Raw genomic sequence first — 17,342 nt, forward strand, 5'->3', positions numbered from 1 at the left:
ACCACATCCATGCCAGCTCCCTAGCTTCTACCTGTTCTTGATCCTTTGACCCTCAGGCTAAGATCCTCTCTGCAATTGTCAGTTTCCTTCAGCAAAACCCTCTGGAAATCATGGCCTCATATATGGTACATTCACAGGTGAAATTTCCAAGATCAAGATATTTCTCTGTAGAATGAAGGCCAGGGCTATGGAGCTGAGCAAAACAGTCCCAGCTTTAGTTGCATTTCTGCTCTGCCCACTTGGTGGAGCTGGTCCCTTATATTTTCCAGAGCATATACCTTCCTGAGGGTGTAACTGAGGCAAAGTAGTAAGTAGATGTGTGAGATCAGTGGGAGGAGTGGCCGTTCAATCCTGCCCTCCCACACACCACCATGCACAGGGTTTATTCCTAAAACCCTGTAGACTTGGGGGAAAGCCTTTTGTCCCATAATTAGGGAGGGAATAGCATGCAATACCCCTGGGAGATGTGTCACATTGTGTTCAAATTCAGACTAAAATCATATGATGAATATCAAGTTATTTCCTGAGAGTTTGTTTTCATTAAGTATAGGAGAGGGATGGCCTGTCCACCCCTTGCCTGGCCCTATAGGTCCCTAAACAGGCCATGGGGAATTCATTTGGGAGCTGCTGATCTCTGGGACAAAAGAAATACGGTCTGAATGCCTAAAGCCCCAGTGGGTATAGAAGGTAGGAGGAGGGAATTAGAAGATATAACTTAGCTAATACAGAAATGGGGTAATTCAAACTGGAGTCTTGGAATGCTGGATTCTCAAAGCAGGAAGAGATCTCAGAAAAATCACTAGACTAAAACTGTCATTTAAAGATGAGGAAATTGAGCCCCGGAGACAGAGATGACTTGCCCAGCTTTGGACCATCAATGAGAAACAGAAACAGACTTTAGGACTCAAATCTCCTGACTCTCCTTCTTTCACATTTCTCATAATCAAATTAGAATACAGTTCTGCAAAATTCCTCCTTCAAGACCAGCAAAGCAGCAAGAAGGGGTAATGGGTGCAGGGTTCCAACAAAAAGGCCCCAGGTGTCCAGATTCTTCAATTGCTGAGCTGTTCTCATCTATTGTTTTTAGAAAGAGTTCGTCTCACAGCAATTTATGAAAGGTATTTCATTATCTCAGGGGTAAAGAAATACCTCAACCCCCCTCAAGTCACCCATTTCAGATTCTTGGAGCCCCTGCCCTTGCTGTTCTTTTCCCACCCTACATCTCTACCTGTCAAAATCCCAACTTCAAACAAGCTTAAATGTCACTTCTGTCATGAATCTTTCCTTGAGCCCTTTCCCCACGGCCCCACACCAAATTTAAATTATCTTTCCTCTTATGAATACTCAGGGCACATTTCTAACCTCTCTCATGATACTTATGACACTCTTTCTTGTATTATAATTATTTATTAATGTTTATCTTATCTTTCCTATGAGTCTTTGAGGCAAGAGATGCTTTTAGCCAAATTTAGTTCCCCTCCATAGTTTTTTAATATGCTAGGCGATCAATAAATATTCATTGAATTGAATTGATACAGAAAGTAATCTGTACCTTTGAGTTATTATAAGTTCAGCCTATTTCCTCTTTAGCAGAGATGAAGGTGGCTATGACCCATGGCCATGTCCACCTACTCACCCTATTTCCTCCCTCTCCCTCCAGGAAGAAAATACAGCCAGCCACTCAAAATCAGGCCCTTTATTCAGGATAGAGGTAGAATCCACTGTTGTAATGAAAGTGCCACTGGGGGCACTGAGCAAGGGTCAAAACTCCAGAGCACCAGTCACTCATCCCTGGAGAATAGTCCTTGCATGTCCAATGGTGTCACTAACAGGGCTCAGGGCTCAGAGACAAATTAGCTTCAAGGGAGTACAAAGAAGCAAAACGAGGTAGCCATAGGGAAGAGGAGTTCCAGGAACATAAAGAGGGCAGAAGCAGCAAAGACAGCAGGCGTTCACCACTTCTCGCAGCGCCACTGATCCAGCTTCTCAGAACAGAGTGCTTTATGGGCCAACCTGATCATGAAGAAAAAGACAAGGCAAGTTGACTGGCCGGATCTTAGTTCAAACTTCCATCTAGCTTTATCCTCAGGAGGGACGAGGTGGAAGAGTATCGGTGAAAATTATACTTTCCTAGCCAGATGGCAAGGGACACTGAGCCACCTAGTGGAGTAAGGTCCATTTTTTTAAACTCCAAGAAAATTGTAGGGCAGTGGTACAAAGGGCTTGCTTTAGGGTTTAGGACTATACAAGTAGAATTAAATATTCAAATCCAGGTGAAGGAAATCCTGGGTCTCAGCCCGCTATTAGGGAACACTTGTTAGGAAAATTGCTAAACAGGAGTGGAGTGAGTGAGGCTTAAAACTGAAAACCTGAGTCTGCTTGATGAGTTTTGTTTTGAAGACTACATTCTAGCTTAAAAGACCAGGAAATAGAGGGAAAGGGGAATGGTGCTGGGACTAAAAGGGTGAGAAGAAGGAGGGGAAGGGTAAAGTAGAAAATAGAATGGGGACTCACCAGTAGTTAATTCCTACATTATCCAGAATCTTCTTGACACACATAAGGTCATCAGTAAGGTCATCATCCAGGAACTCTGGCAGGAGTTACAGGGGGAAAAATGAGAGAGCTAAGTATTACCCAGAAAGGTAATGAGTTTCCCTCTTGCCTGGTCCTTCTCTGATCTAGAGGCTTATGCCTTTTGCCTTTCTATTTGAGAAATCCAGTACAATAATGCCTCCCCCTAGGTAAGGACTCCCTTCGCTTCTCTGGGTGCATCTCTAGAGGAATTATCAACTTCATCAACTGACTTACTCTGAAAATGCAGGGTATTAGACTTCAAGATCCCCAAACAGCTCAGATCATCTACCCGTGAACTTTAAGTGACTGTCTGGGGATTTGGTGATAATGAAAAATTCTAACAGCCTCTTACTCAGTACTAACAATTGAAGTCCCACAGTTGATGTGGAGTCCAAGGCAGTGAAGTTAAAGGTGCGCTTGATGCCAAAAAAGGAGATTATCCCAGGAGTAGGCTCCAAAAAAACACAAGAACATGGTAAAAGTGGTCACTCACTGTCACAGGAGATGCCACAGATGTTCCTTGAGTGAGGGATATGGTTGTCTCTGCACCAAATTTTATTATTGATCTGGAAGAGTCCATATTCTGTGCTGCCATTGTTATTTACTACGGTTTGTGTGTCACAACCACTGGTATGAAATACGGTACAGACCCCTGAAAGAAAGATGAAAAAGAGATATCACAGGGATGTCCACATATAGTATAAATAAGGACCTGTATTCCCAGACAGAAAAAGGCTCTCCAGCCAATCTCCAAATATGGCCAACCACAGAGTATCTTGATAAGATGAAGAGCTCCAAAAAACAATCAGACAATGAGAGAAAGGAGAGATAGGTGAATAAATGTAATAAGAGAGTAAGCAGATGAGCAGATAAGAGGATTATTAGATAATTGAATTAAAAGTAGAGAAAAAAAGAGGAGGAAGAGAAGCATGGGGAAGACAGAAGAAGATGAAGTATGGAACAAAGCAAGATAGCAGGGAACTCACATTCAGGCAAAGTGATGCCTCCATAGCCATCCAGGTCTTTCAGCCTCTGGAACACCTCACATTTTGTTAATTGTTCGGCCTGGATGGCATGGAACAGGTTGCCCACCAGGAGCAGAGAGACAAAGGACATCATTTTGGCTGCTCCCAAGATTCTGAAATGGGGTCACCACACAACTTTACCTCCTTTTATTTGTGGAGAAAGCCTCAGGGGTCCTGGCATCAAGCCCTACATCCAGGAAGAGGATGAAGAGAGACTGGTCATGCCAACAAAGAAACATTTATCCTGCCAGCTTCCTTCCGTAATTTCACCCCATTATTCTTTTCCTTCCCAGAATCTCTAGACCATACCAGGTATTGTTACCTGTCCAGAGAGAGTTACAAGCATGATCTTGTTTCCCATTTGGCTTTGTTTATACCTTTGTTTCTTGTAGTGTTGGTTCTAGGAAGCAGGATGTCCCCAACCTACTTCAGGAACAAAGGAGGCCTCAGGGGTAATACGAGTGAAGCAATTAGAAAATACAAAAAGGGTCCATGGCCAACTCCCCCTTCTCCTTAGAGAAATACAGAATTTGGGAAAGGAGTGTATATCATCACTTGTCATGGCTCCAGGATCAGAGCTGGCACTTGCCCAGTCGACCCAGGCATGAAACAAAGGAAGAATTCCTTGATATGCCAGTTTGTGGCTGAGGGCTCAGGAATAGAGATAGAATATGGCAACATAGACTGAGAATCAGATATAACGTGGACCCAGAGACTTTCTATTTCACGAAAATGGAGAACTTGAAAAGTGTGTATGACAGTATCTAGCTACCCTATGAGCTATTATCAGCCTCCCCACATCCAACCACCACTACCATTAAATAGCCAGATAACACATTGTTAACCTAAAAGTAATAACTTGTAACAGACTTGTTCATAAACATATAAACTTGTAGACAGCTTCAGAGTTGGCCACAGAAGGTTCAAAAAAGAATGCCCAAGCCAGTGGGAAGATTGGACTTCAAGCACTTTAAGGTTGGAGTAATATATATCTAGAGCCTATAAAACAAGATTCTGGATCTGAGCTTTCGGATCAGTGCCCTTGAGCAGTAGAGTTTAGGATACTAGTTCTGATGATTCCTTCGGCTTGCTGGCATCAAGCTTCACGTCATGGTGCCAATAGCTGTTAGCTTCCTTCATGCAGGGGGTCATTCTCTCTACCACAATGTCTAAACCTGATTTCTTTTTTCTTTTTTTAACATCTTTATTATAGTATAACTGCTTTAAATGTTGTGTTAGTTTCTACTGTATAACAAAGTGAATCAGCTATACGTATACATACATCCCCATATCCCCTCCCTCTTGCGTCTCCCTCCCACCCTCCTTAATCCACCCTTCTAGGTAGTCACAAAGCACCGGCTGATCTCCCTGTGTGATACATTGTTTCCCACTAGCTACCTATTCTACATTTGGTAGTGTATATATGTCAATGCTACTCTCCACTTCGTCCCAGCTTACCCTTCCCCCTCCCTGTGTCCTCAGTCCATTCTCTACGTATGTGTCCTTATTCCTGTCCCTCCCCTAGGCTCATCAGAACCGTGTTGTTTTTTTTTTTTTTAGATTCCATATATATGTGTTAACACACAGTATTTGTTATTTTTCTTGCTGACTTACTTCACTCTGTATGACAGACTCTAGGTCCATCCACCTCACTACAAATAACTCCGTTTAGTTTCTTTTTATGGCTGAGTAATTTTCCATTGTATATGTGTGCCACATCTTCTTTATCCATTCATCTGTCAATGGACACTTAGGTTGCTTCATGTCCCAGCTATTGTAAATAGTGCTGCAGTGAACATTGTGGTACATGACTCTTTTTGAATTATGGTTTTCTCAGGGTATATGCCCAGCGGTGGGATTGCTGGATCATATGGTAGTTCTATTTTTAGTTTTTGAGGAACCTCTATACTGTTCTCCATAGTGACTGTATCAATTTACATTCCCACCAACAGTGCAAGAGGGTTCCCTTTTCTCCACACCCTCTCCAGCATTTATTGTTTGTAGATTTTTTAATGATGGCCATTCTTACTGGTGTGAATACCTCACTGTAGTTTTCATTTGCAATTTTCTAGTGATTAGTGATGTTGAGCATCCTTTCATGTGTTTGTTGGCAATCTGTATATCTTCTTTGGAGAAATGTCTATTTAGGTCTTCTGCCCATTTTTGGATTGGGTTGTTTGTTTTTCTGATATTGAGCTGCATGAGCTTCTTGTAAATTTTGGAGATTAATCCCTTGTCACTTGCTTCATTTGCAAATATTTTCTCCCATTCTGAAGGTTGTCTTTTCATCTTGTTTATGGTTTCCTTTTCTGTGCAAAAGCTTTTAAGTTTCATTAGGTCCCATTTGTTTATTTTTGTTTTTATTTCCATTTCTCTAGGAGGTGGGTCAAAAGGATCTTGCTGTGATTTATGTCATAGAATGTTCTGCCTATGTTTTCCACTGAGAGTTTTATAGTGTCTGGCCTTACATTTAGGTCTTTAGCCATTTTGAGTTTATTTTTCTGTATGGTGTTAGGAAGTGTTCTAATTTCATTCTTCTAAATGTAGCTGTCCAGTTTTCCCAGCACCACTTATTGAAGACACTGTCTTTTCTACATGTATATTCTTGCCTCCTTTGTCAAAGATAAGGTGACCATAGGTCCGTGGGTTTATCTCTGGGCTTTCTATCCTGTTCCATTGATCTATATTTCTGTTTTTGTGCCAGTACCATACTGTCTTGATTACGGTAGCTTTGTAGTGTAGTCTGAAGTCAGGGCGCCTGATTCCTCCAGCTCTGTTTTTCTGTCTCAAGATTGCTTTGGCTATTCGGGGTCTTTTGTGTTTCCATACAAATTATACAATTTTTTGTTCTAGTTCTGTGAAAAATGCCAGTGGTAGTTTGACAAGGATTGCATTGAATCTGTAGATTGCTTTGGGTAGTATACTCATTTTCACAATGTTGATTCTTCCAATCCAAGAACATGGTATATCTCTCCATCTGTTTGTTTCATCTTTAATTACTTTCATCAGTGTCTTACAGTTTTCTGCATACAGGTCTTTTGTCCCCTTAGGTAGGTTTATTCCTAGGTATTTGATTCTTTTTGTTGCAGTGGTAAATGGGAGTGTTTTCTTAATTTCCCTTTCAGATTTTTCAGTATTAGTGTGTAGGAATGCAACACATTTCTGTGCATTAATTTTGTATCCTGCTACTTTACCAAATTCATTGATTAGCTCTAGTAGTTTTCTAGTAGCATCATTAGGATTCTCTATGTATAGTATCATGTCATCTTCAAACAGTGACAGTTTTACTTCTTCTTTCCTGACTTGGATTCCTTTTGTTTCTTTTTCTTCTCTGATTGCTGTGGATAACACTTCCAAAACTATGTTGAATAATGGTGGTGAGAGTGGGCAACCTTGTCCTGTTCCTGATCTTCAAGGAAATGGTTTCAATTTTTCACCATTGAGAACAATGTTGGCTGTCGGTTTGTTATATATGGCCTCTATTGTGTTAAGGTAGGTTCCCTCTATGCCTACTTTCTGGAGAGTTTTTAATCATAAATGGCTGTTGAATTATGTTGAAAGATTTTTCTGCATCTATTGAGATTAGCATATGGTTTTTACCCTTCAGTTTGTTAATATGGTGTATCACATTGATTTGTGTATATTGAAGAATCCTTGCATCCCTGGGATAAACCCCACTTGATCATGGTATATGATCCTTTGAATGTGCTATTGGATTCTGTTTGCTAGTATTTTGTTGAGGATTTTTGCATGTGTTCCTCAGTGATATTAGCCTTTAGTTTTCTTTTGTGACATCTTTGTCTGGCTTTGGTATAAGGGTGATGGTGGCATCATAGAATGAGGTTGGGAGTGTTCCTCCCTCTGCTATATTTTGGAAGAGCTTGAGAAGGATAGGTGTAAGCTCCTCCCTAAATATTTGCTGGAGTTCACCTATGAAGCCATCTGTTCCTGGGCCCTTGTTTGTTAGAAGATTTTTAATCACAGTTTCAATTTCAGTGCTTGTGATTGGTCTGTTAATATTTCTATTTCTTCCTGGTTCAGTCTCGAAAGACTGTGTTTTTCTAAGAATTTGTCCATTTCTTCCAGGTTGTCCACTTTATTGACATATAGTTGCTTGTAGTAATCTCTCATGATCCTTTATATTTCTGCAGTGTCAGTTGTTACTTCTTTTTCATTTTTAATTCTATTGATTTGAGTCTTCTCCCTTTTTTTCTTGATGAGTCTCATTGGTGGTTTATCAGTTTTGTTTATATTCTCTAAGAACCAGCTTTTAGTTTTATTGATCTTCGGTGTTGTTTCCTTCATTTCTTTTTCATTTATTTCTGATCTGATCTTTATGATTTCTTTCCTTCTGCTACTTTGGGTTTTTTGTTGTTGTTGTTGTGTTCTTCTTTCTCTAATTGCTTTAGGTGTAAGATTAGGTTGTTTATTTGAGATGTTTCTGTTTCTTGAGGTAGGATTGTATTGCTATAAACTTCCCTCTTAGAATGGCTTTTGCTGCATCCCATAGGTTTTGGGTCATCATGTTTTCATTGTCATTTGTTTCTAGGTATTTTTTGATTTCCTCTTTGATTTCTTCAGTGATCTCTTGGTTATTAAGTAGTGTATTGTTTAGCCTCCACGTGTTTGTATTTTTTACAGATTTTTTCCTGTAATTGATATCTAGTATCATAGCATTGTGGTCGGAAAAGATACTTGATACATTTTCAATTTTCTTAAGTTTGCCAAGGCTTGATTTGTGACCCAAGATATGGTCTATCCTGGAGAATGTTCCATGAGCATTTGTGAAGACAATGTATTCTGTTGTTTTTGGATGGAATGTCCTATAAATATCAATTACGTCCACCTTGTTCAATGTATCATTTAAAGCTTGTGTTTCCTTATTTATTTTCATTTTGGATGATCTGTCCATTGGTGAAAGTGGGGTGTTAAAGTCCCCCACTATGATTGTGTTACTGTCAATTTCCCCTTTTATGGCTGTTAGCACTTGCCTTATGTATTGAGGTGCTCCTATGTTGGGTGCATAAATATTTACAATTGTTATATCTTCTTCTTGGATTGATCCCTTTATCATTATGTAGTGTCCTTCTTTGTCTCTTGTAATAGTCTTTATTTTAAAGTCTATTTTGTCTGATATGAGAATTGCTACTCCAGCTTTCTTTTGATTTCCATTTGCATGGAATATCTTTTTCCATCCCCTCACTTTCAGTCTGTATGTGTCCCTAGGTCTGAAGTGGGTATCTTGTAGACAGCATATACACAGGTCTTGTTTTTGTATCTATTCAGCCAGTCTATGTCTTTTGGTTGGAGCATTTAATCCATTTACATTTAAGGTAATTATCAATATGTATGTTCCTGTTACCATGTTCTTAATATTTGGGGTTTGTTTTTGTAGGTCTTTTCCTTCGCTTGTGTCTCCTGCCTAGAGAAGTTCCTTTGGCATTTGTTGTAAAGCTGTGGTTTCGTGGTGCTAAATTCTCTTAACTTTTGCTTGTCTGTAAAGGTTTTAATTTTCCATCAAATTTGAATGAGATCCTTGCTGGGTAGAGTAATCGTTCATCACTTTAAATATGTCCTGCCACTCCCTTCTGGCTTGCAGAGATTTGCTGAAAGATCAGCTGTTAACCTTATGGGGATTCCCTTGTGTGTTATCTGTTGCTTTTCCCTCACTGCTTTTAATATTTTTTCTTTGTATTTAATTTTTGATGGTTTGATTAATATGTGTCTTGGCGTGTTTCTCCTTGGATTTTTCCTGTATGGGATCTCTGTTCTTCCTAGACTTGATTGACTATTTCCTTTCCCATGTTATGGAAGTTTTCATGTATAATCTCTTCAAATATTTTCTCAGACCCTTTTTTTTTCCTCTTCTTCTTCTGGGACCCCTAATTCGAATGTTGGTGCATTTAATGTCTCCCAGAGGTCTCTGAGACTGTCCTCAATTCTTTTCATTCTTTTTTCTTTATTCTGCTCTGCCGTAGTTGTTTCCCCTATTTTATCTTCCAGGTCACTTATCTGTTCTTCTGCCTCAGTTATTCTGCTATTGATTCCTTCTAGAGAATTTTTAATTTCATTTATTGTGTTGTTCATCATGTTTATTTGCTCTTTAGTTCTTCTAAGTCCTTGTTAAACATTTCTTGTATTTTCTCCATTCTATTTCCAAGATTTTGGATCATCTTTACTGTCATTATTCTGAATTCTTTTTCAGGTAGACTGCCTATTTCCTCTTCATTTGTTTGGTCTGGTGGCTTTTTACCTTGCTCCTCCATCTGCTGTGTGTTTCTCTGTCTTCTCATTTTGCTTAACTTACTGTGTTTGGGGTCTCCTTTTTGCAGGCTGCAGGTCCATAGTTCCCATTGTTTTTGGTATCTGTCTCCAGTGGGTGAGGTTGGTTCAGTGGCTTGTGTAGGCTTCCTGGTGGGGGGGACTGGTGCTTGTGTTCTGGTGGGTGGGGCTGCATCCTTTCTTTCTGGTGAGCAGGGCCACGTCCAATGGTGTATCTTGGGGTGTCTGTGAACTTAGTATGATTTTGGCAGCCTCTCTGTTAATGGGTGAGGTTGTGTTCCTGTCTTGCTAGGTGGTTGGCCTGGGGTGTCCAGCATTGGAGCTTGCTGGCTGTTGGGTGAAGCTGGGTCTTAGCATTGAGATGGAGATCTCTGGGAGAGCTCTTGCTGATTGATATTACTTGGGGCTGGGAGGTCTCTGGTTGTCCAATGTCCTGAACTAGGCTCTCCCACTTCAGAGGTTCAGGCCTGACACCAAGCCAGAGCACCAAGACCCTGTCAGCCACACGGCTGCCACAGAAGAAAATTTTCTCTCAAGATCCAACTCTCTTTGACAAATTTGTCATTTCTCTAGATGAATTCATTTGTGAACTCCTGATGTCCTAGTGTTACTGAACCAGCTTGGTTTTGCCTGATGGGCAGCAACCAAAACACTGAGACACTGAGGTTTGCAGCACACAGAGGGCTTATTCACAAGGCAGCCAAGTGACAGGAGTGCCAGTCTCAGATTTGCCTCCCTGAAGATAAGGGGCTCAATGTTTTTTGGGAATAAAGAATAAAAAAGCACAGTGGTCTGAGGTGTGGTGGTCGTGAGGCATGCAGGGATTGGAAAAAGGTGCAGAATAAACCTGATTTCTTATATTGCAGTGGGTACCCATCCCAACTGAACAATTTAAGGTTTCCAAACTGAAGGTATTCCAAACCGTTATATTCTACAACTCTTCAGAATAAAGGCAAACTCCTCAGTTTTATCCTATATTCCGTACCATGGATTACCACTATATGAAGTACTGAAACTGAACAGGACCCTATGGGGCTTCTGGGCACAGAAGCCTTTCCGTGTCACCTGTTTCTTGTTTGTAGGGAATAGACTCCAGCCTCCATGACCTTCCCTGAGTTCTAAAGGGTAGATTCAAAAAGTTGCTAAGCAGGGAAAGGAGGGGGTGCAGAGACAAGGGAGGAGCAGCCAAGAAACAATAGTGCAGACTTGGGGGAGTGTCCTGGTTCCACCTCAAGGGATACACATAACAATATCTTTGAGCTCTTTATAGAACTAAAACCCCCAACAAATGGAAGATGTTAGCATTCTTCATTCCAGAGAAGACCACCTGACACCAAATTAAGGAACCAGAAAAGCTCATCAGGAGACTACCTGAGACCAGATTAAAGGAGTGCAGGCACTGCACACACCCTATTATCAGCAACCTCACCCTTGAAACTCCTCACCAAATCCTCCCGGGTTGGGCCTTGCAAAGCAATAAAGCTATTCTTTTCTGCTTCACCCAAAACTCTGTCTCTGAGATTTGATTCAGCATTGGTGTCAAGTTTTCGGCATCATTACCATGAGTGAAACAATTGTGGAGGATCTTGGTGTGCCAAGAGAGTTGAGCAGAAATTCCTGATAGCAGAGATACATGTAGAAACACAGCAGAAGTGCTGCCACTGCATTTCTCCTCCACTCCATCCAGAGGCATTGGAGGAGTACATGAAGGACAGTAATAAGAATTCCATCACATTAAGCAAGTATGGTTGAAAATATGGCTGGGAGTGAGAGGATGACCTTGAACCATATGTAAGAGGGATGGATAAGAAATGCTAGTCCTATAGATTAGGCTTTCCAATAGGGGGGTCTTGTGTAAAATTTCTCCTGCCCTGGGCTGTGGACTAAGTTCCTGTGATAGAATAAGATGATGGGCCAGGATAGTCAGGAATCACAGGGGCTTTCTTATGCTTCCAGCCAAGTCAAGGTTTATGGCAGCAGCCTGCTTGCCTACAATTTGGTTGTATCTCTGTCCTTCCCTGAAGCAGTATCTAGGTAAGGAATCACAGCTAAGTGCAAAAAGAAAAGAAATGTGCCTCAGGCAAGAGGAACTATTATCTCCCTAGAAATGTTTATAAAATAGCATATCTGGGGTCATCTGATAAAAAAGATAGAGGTCTCATGGGAACAATTATAAACTTTCAGAGAAGGATGTCGATTCTTGGAGATGAACCAAAGAAGAAAAGCAAACACGATCTCAGCACTGAGGAAGTGTATGGAAAGACATAAGAACAGCTGATGGAGGAAAGCTCCTGCCAAAAGCTCCCTTTCCAGAGACGTAGGGTGCTCTCTGTGCAGGCCAAGATCTGACTTGAGGGAATGAAGAGGCACTTGCAACACATGGGATTTTTCAGAAATATGCTAGGAAGCTATGTTCGTTCCCTCAGATGCTGTGGTAAAAATCAAGGTTTCTCAAACCAGGTTTCTCAAACCAGTCCTATGGAGGACTCCTAGAGATTAAGGAATCAGAAGCATCTGCTTCAAAACACATTTGGCAGTAGTCATCTGAAATTGTAGTTTGTAGATGAGTGGTAATTGATAGAGAGAGCCCAGGGCTACCATTTGGAGGGAACACCCTGAGAACCACAATAATATTGATCATTACTCCTTACAATTAATATCCTCACTTTTTTCTGCTTCCTCTTGTAATCAAGGTAAATTATGACTAGGTGAAAAATGAAGCTAGATCTTGGACTTGAAACCCAAATTTAGACAAATTCATAAATGAATTAGAATTATTTAAAGCCAATAAAATTTGGGGAGTGAGTGCTTTTTCTGTCTGACTTATTTCACTTAGCATAATCAGGTTCCATCCATGTTGCTGCAAATGGCAGGATTTCCTCCTTTTTTAAGGCTGAATAATATTCCATTGTGTACCTGAGGTTATATCATCATTATTTTTTATTCTAATAAGCTATGCAGCTTATATTCTGAAAACTATTTTAAAAATAGGATTCCTCTAGAATTTTTATCATTTGAAGTCTAACAATTAAGTCCTTAATCCATTTCGAGTTAATATTTGTGAGTGGTGTAAGATAGTCCAATTCACATTCTTTTGCATGTGAATATCCAGTTTTCCCAGCACCATTTATTGAAGACACTATTGTTTCTCTATTGAGTAATCTTGACTGCCTTGTCAAAGATTAGTTGACTGTGTATGCATTGGTTAATATTTGAGTTCTCTGCTGTGTTCCATTGATCTGTATCTGTTTTTAAGCCAGTACCACACTGTTTTTATTACTGTAGCCTTGCAACATAGTTTGAAATAAGGAAGTGTGACACCTCCAGCTTTGTTCTTTCTCAGGATTGCTTTGGTTATTCAGGATCTTTTGTGATTACACACAAATTTTAGCATCTTTTTTTTTCTATTTTTGTGAAAAAAGCCATTGGAATATTGATAGAGATTGCATTGAATCTGCAGATAACTTTGGGTATTATAGGTTTTTTTACTATATGATTTTTATATTGAAATATAGTTGACTTATAATATTATATTAGTTTCAGGTGTACAACATAGTTAATTCAATATTTTTATAGGTTATACTTCATACAAAGTTATAAAATATTGACTATGTAACAATTGGCCAATCTTAAGCCTCCTTTGCTAAGGTTCCTGTTCATATCTTTTGCCCACTTTTTTTTACATTGTCTTCTAATTAAGTTGGAAGACTTTTTGGTATATACTAGATCCAAGTTCTTCTTCAGATATATTTATTGTAAATATTTTCACTCAATCTATGGCTTGCCTTTTTATTTTCTTAATAGAGTAATTTGAATAAAAGTTTTTTTTATTTTGATCAAATCCAATTTATCACTTTTCTCTTTTCTATTTAATGCCTTTTATAGCCTTAGAAATTTTTGCCTACATACTCCAAGTCACCAAGATTTTCTCCTATGTTTTTCTCCAGAAGTGTTATCATTTTATATTTTTCAGTTAGATCTATAATACCTTTGAGTTAATTTTTGTGTATGGTTTGAGATAGGAGTCAGCATTTGGTTTGGTTTTGTTGTTTTTTTCCCCAATATGGACAGTTGTTCTAAAAGTTTTTTTATATATACCCAGTGGTTCTAGAACATTTGCTGAAATGACAAACTCTCCTCCCGCCAATGAATTACCTTGGCATCTTTATCAAAAATCAATTGAAAATGTATGTGTCCATCTATTTCCACACCTCTTACTTTGCCTGCTATAGTGGAAGCATGGAGTCCTAACCACTGGATGGCCAGGGAATTCCCTCCTCCTATTAATTTTTGAATATTAAACAAATCGTGCATTCCTGAAATAAACCACACTTGCTCATGGCATATAAGCATATTTGTATGTTGCTGGAATTAGTTTGATAAAATTCTATTGAGGATTGAGGATTTTTGTGTCTATGTTCATAAGGTACATTGATCTGTGATTTTCTTCTTCTATAATGTCTCTGTTAGGTTTTGATATTAGGATTATTCTGGTCTCACAAAAAAAGTTATAAAGTGTTCCCTCCTCCTCTAGTTTCTGAGAGAGTATCTGAAGGGCCAGTATTATTTATTATTTCTTACTTAAAGTTTTATAGAATTCACCAGTGAACTTATCTGCGTCTGGAGTTTTCATAGTGGGAAGGTTTTCAATTGTGAATTTAATTATTTTGTATATATACAGCTATTCAGATTTTTATTAATTCTTGTGCCAGTTTTGGTCACTGGTATCTTTCAAATAATTTTTCCATTTCATTTAAATTGTCAAATTTATTGGCATAAGTTTGTTCATAATACTACCTTTTTATTCCATTAATATTTTAAGGGTGGGCTTCCTTGGTGGTGCAGTGGTTAAGAATCCTCCTGCCAATGCAGGGGACATGGGTTCGAGCACTGGTCCGGGAAGATCCCACATGTCGCGGAGCAACTAAGCCTGTGCGCCACAACTACTGAGCCTGCGCTCTAGAGCCCATGAGCCACAACTACTGAGCCCATGTGGCACAGTGCCACAACTACTGAGCCTGCACTCTAGACCCCATGCTCCGCAACAAGAGAAGCCACCACAATGAGAAACCTGCACACCGAAACGAAGAGTAGCCCCCTGCTCTGAGAAAGCCCGTGCACAGCAACAAAGACCCAAATGCAGCCAAAAATAAATAAATAAATTTAAAATATATATATATATATTTTTAAGGGTCTGCAGTGATTCCTCTTCTTTCATATTAATAATTTGTGCTTAATCTGTTTTTAATCATCTAGCTGAATATTTATCAACTTTATTGATTTGTCAAAGATCTAATTTTTGCTTTGTTGATTTTTCTCTATTATTGGTTCCTTTTGTATTTCATTGATTTCCATTATTTCATTTTGTATTGCAGTATTTCCTTTGTTCTATTTCTTTGAGTTTACCTTGCTCTCCTTTAGCTTCTCAAGGTGTAAGCTTAGATTAAAATTTTAAAATTTTCTTTTCCTATATAACCATTTAAAGATATAAAGTTCCTTCTAAGCACTGCTTTTGCTGCATCATTTTGATATATTCTAATTTCCCTTGTGATGTCTTCCTTTACAGTCCAGTTATTTAACTATATGTTGCTGTAGTTAATAATACTGTACTGAATACTTGAAAGTTGCTAAGAGAGTAGATATTAAAACTTCTCAAGACACACAAAAAATTTTTGTAATTATATGTGGTGATGAATATTAACTAGACTTACCATGGTGATCATTTTGCAATATATACAAATATCAAATTATTATGTTGTACACCTGAAACTAATATAATGCTACATGTCAATTATATCTCAATTTTTAAAAGTATGTTGCTTAAATTCTAAATATTTAGAGATGTTCCTAGATATTTTAATGCTATTGATTTTTTTTTTTTAATTCAAGACCCATTTATTCTCTAGTTCTGCCCACATGGAGACACCCTCCTTGAAAAGGGGTTGAATCCTTCCGTTCACTTTAACGCCTTGTGCTGAAAACACGTGTTCCGAGGTTTCAACTATGAAACCTTGTGCTGAAAACACGTGTTCCGAGGTTTCAACGATGAGATCCACATTCTTAAAGCACTAATTCTTAAGTCTCATGTAGATTTCTCCCCTTGGATGGGGGGAGATGACCCAAACACAACAAAGAACAGCTCAGGACTGTGGGCTCTGCTCGCCCAGAGACCTTACAGTGCCCCTGGCCAGCTGGCTGGAGCCAGGATTAGGGCCCTGAGATGAGGGGCACCTGCTGGGCTGCTGCCACCGCCCCCACCCCCAACTCCTGTCCTCTTCACTAGGCTGGCTGTCACCTTTAGTTTCCCTGGAGTTTGGGGATTCCAGACGGTCTCTGCTCACACTTCTGTGTCACGCCTGCTGCCTCAGCACTGCTGAGCCACACCAAGGGGGAAAAGCGCACAGAACTGCTTTTCAACACACCAACGTTCCACACAAAAGTTATTTTATAAGCCTGCAGGTTCTTTTTCATCAGAGGACATTCCCAAGGCCATGACTTCCCCCAGCTCCCCACTGCCCTTGCCAGCAGACTGCACTTGCGTGGCCGCAGTGCTGAGTCGGGCACACCCCCCCTGGCTCCACTCCAGCGCACTCTCCTGGAGGACTGAGGACGGTGCCCTGGCCTCATCAGCAGGATCTGTCCTGAAGCCAGTCCTAGAGTGACAAGAGCCACACCTGCAGGTCTATTCCACTGACCAGCCGCACAGGACCGAGCTGGGCCCATGGACCTTGGTCTGGACTGTGTCGGCTGGTCATTCTTGCCGAGGTTCACAGGCCAACAGCCAGTGTCCTTCCTTTCCTGCTCATCACTGCACCAGCGGCTCACTCCTACCTGCTGCCGTCACATGCCTGGCAACCTCGTGTTCCGGGGCCAGCCAAGAACTGAGACGCCAGCAGGCCCCTAGTTCCCAGCAGGCAAACTCCCCATTAAACTACTGCTGCCTAGCCATGTTCTCGAGGCTTCAGAGCCAGGAAAGTGCGGAGAGCGTAGCAAGCCGCAGCGCCCCCAGCCCCAGGCCCGCGATGCTCTGCGGAGGCACCAGAACCTCGCCGCACCACCCCCACCCCCCAACAAGCGACCTCTGCGCCCGCCTGTCCCGCGGACCCGGGCGCACCTCCAAGCACCGCGACCCAGGACGGAGGCGCAGGGCGCGGGGCTCGGCCGGCGGCGGGCACTGGGGCGGGCGGGGACCCCGGCTCCGACCCCAAGGCCGCGAGGACCCACCAGGCCCACCTCCGTCCCTGCCACCTGGAAGAGCAATGCTATTGATTTTTAATTTACTCTCCTGTGGTCAGAGAAAATGCCCCTTTTATATTATATATCTACTAACATAGATTTATAATGACTTTTTATGCTTTTGGTCTTTAAATTCTATACCAGATTTGAAAATGATTTACACACCTACATTACCATACTATAGGATTCTGTATTTGTCTATAAATTTACCTTTACCAGAGAATT

The 17,342-nt window shown here is 40.6% G+C and overlaps 1 protein-coding gene across 1 annotated transcript; it reads right to left on the reverse strand.

Annotated features, from left to right (window-relative positions):
* Positions 1-239: 239 nt before the first annotated feature.
* Positions 240-11,311, reverse strand: LALBA (lactalbumin alpha). The gene is made up of 3 exons (XM_082352570.1): positions 3,561-11,311; positions 3,068-3,226; positions 240-2,590 (listed from the first exon to the last, which is right to left on the reverse strand). The coding sequence occupies exons 1-3, from the start codon at positions 3,691-3,693 to the stop codon at positions 2,511-2,513; spliced, it is 372 nt and encodes a 123-aa protein (XP_082208696.1). The 5' UTR covers positions 3,694-11,311; the 3' UTR covers positions 240-2,510.
* Positions 11,312-17,342: the final 6,031 nt, after the last annotated feature.

This window comes from Balaenoptera borealis, assembly GCF_965194805.1.
Source record: "Balaenoptera borealis genome assembly, chromosome: 13".
NCBI classification, from domain to species: domain Eukaryota; kingdom Metazoa; phylum Chordata; class Mammalia; order Artiodactyla; family Balaenopteridae; genus Balaenoptera; species Balaenoptera borealis.

Bases quoted from the DNA above. Each gene is read 5' to 3' on its own strand.
- LALBA (XM_082352570.1), bottom strand. From the start codon at position 3,693: ATGATGTCCTTTGTCTCTCTGCTCCTGGTGGGCAACCTGTTCCATGCC. The intron at 3,227-3,560 runs GTGAGTTCCCTG...TCTTTCTTTCAG, and splicing joins AGGCATCACTTTGCCTGAAT to GGGTCTGTACCGTATTTCAT. The intron at 2,591-3,067 runs GTGAGTGACCAC...AACTCCTGCCAG, and splicing joins CTGTGGCATCTCCTGTGACA to AGTTCCTGGATGATGACCTT.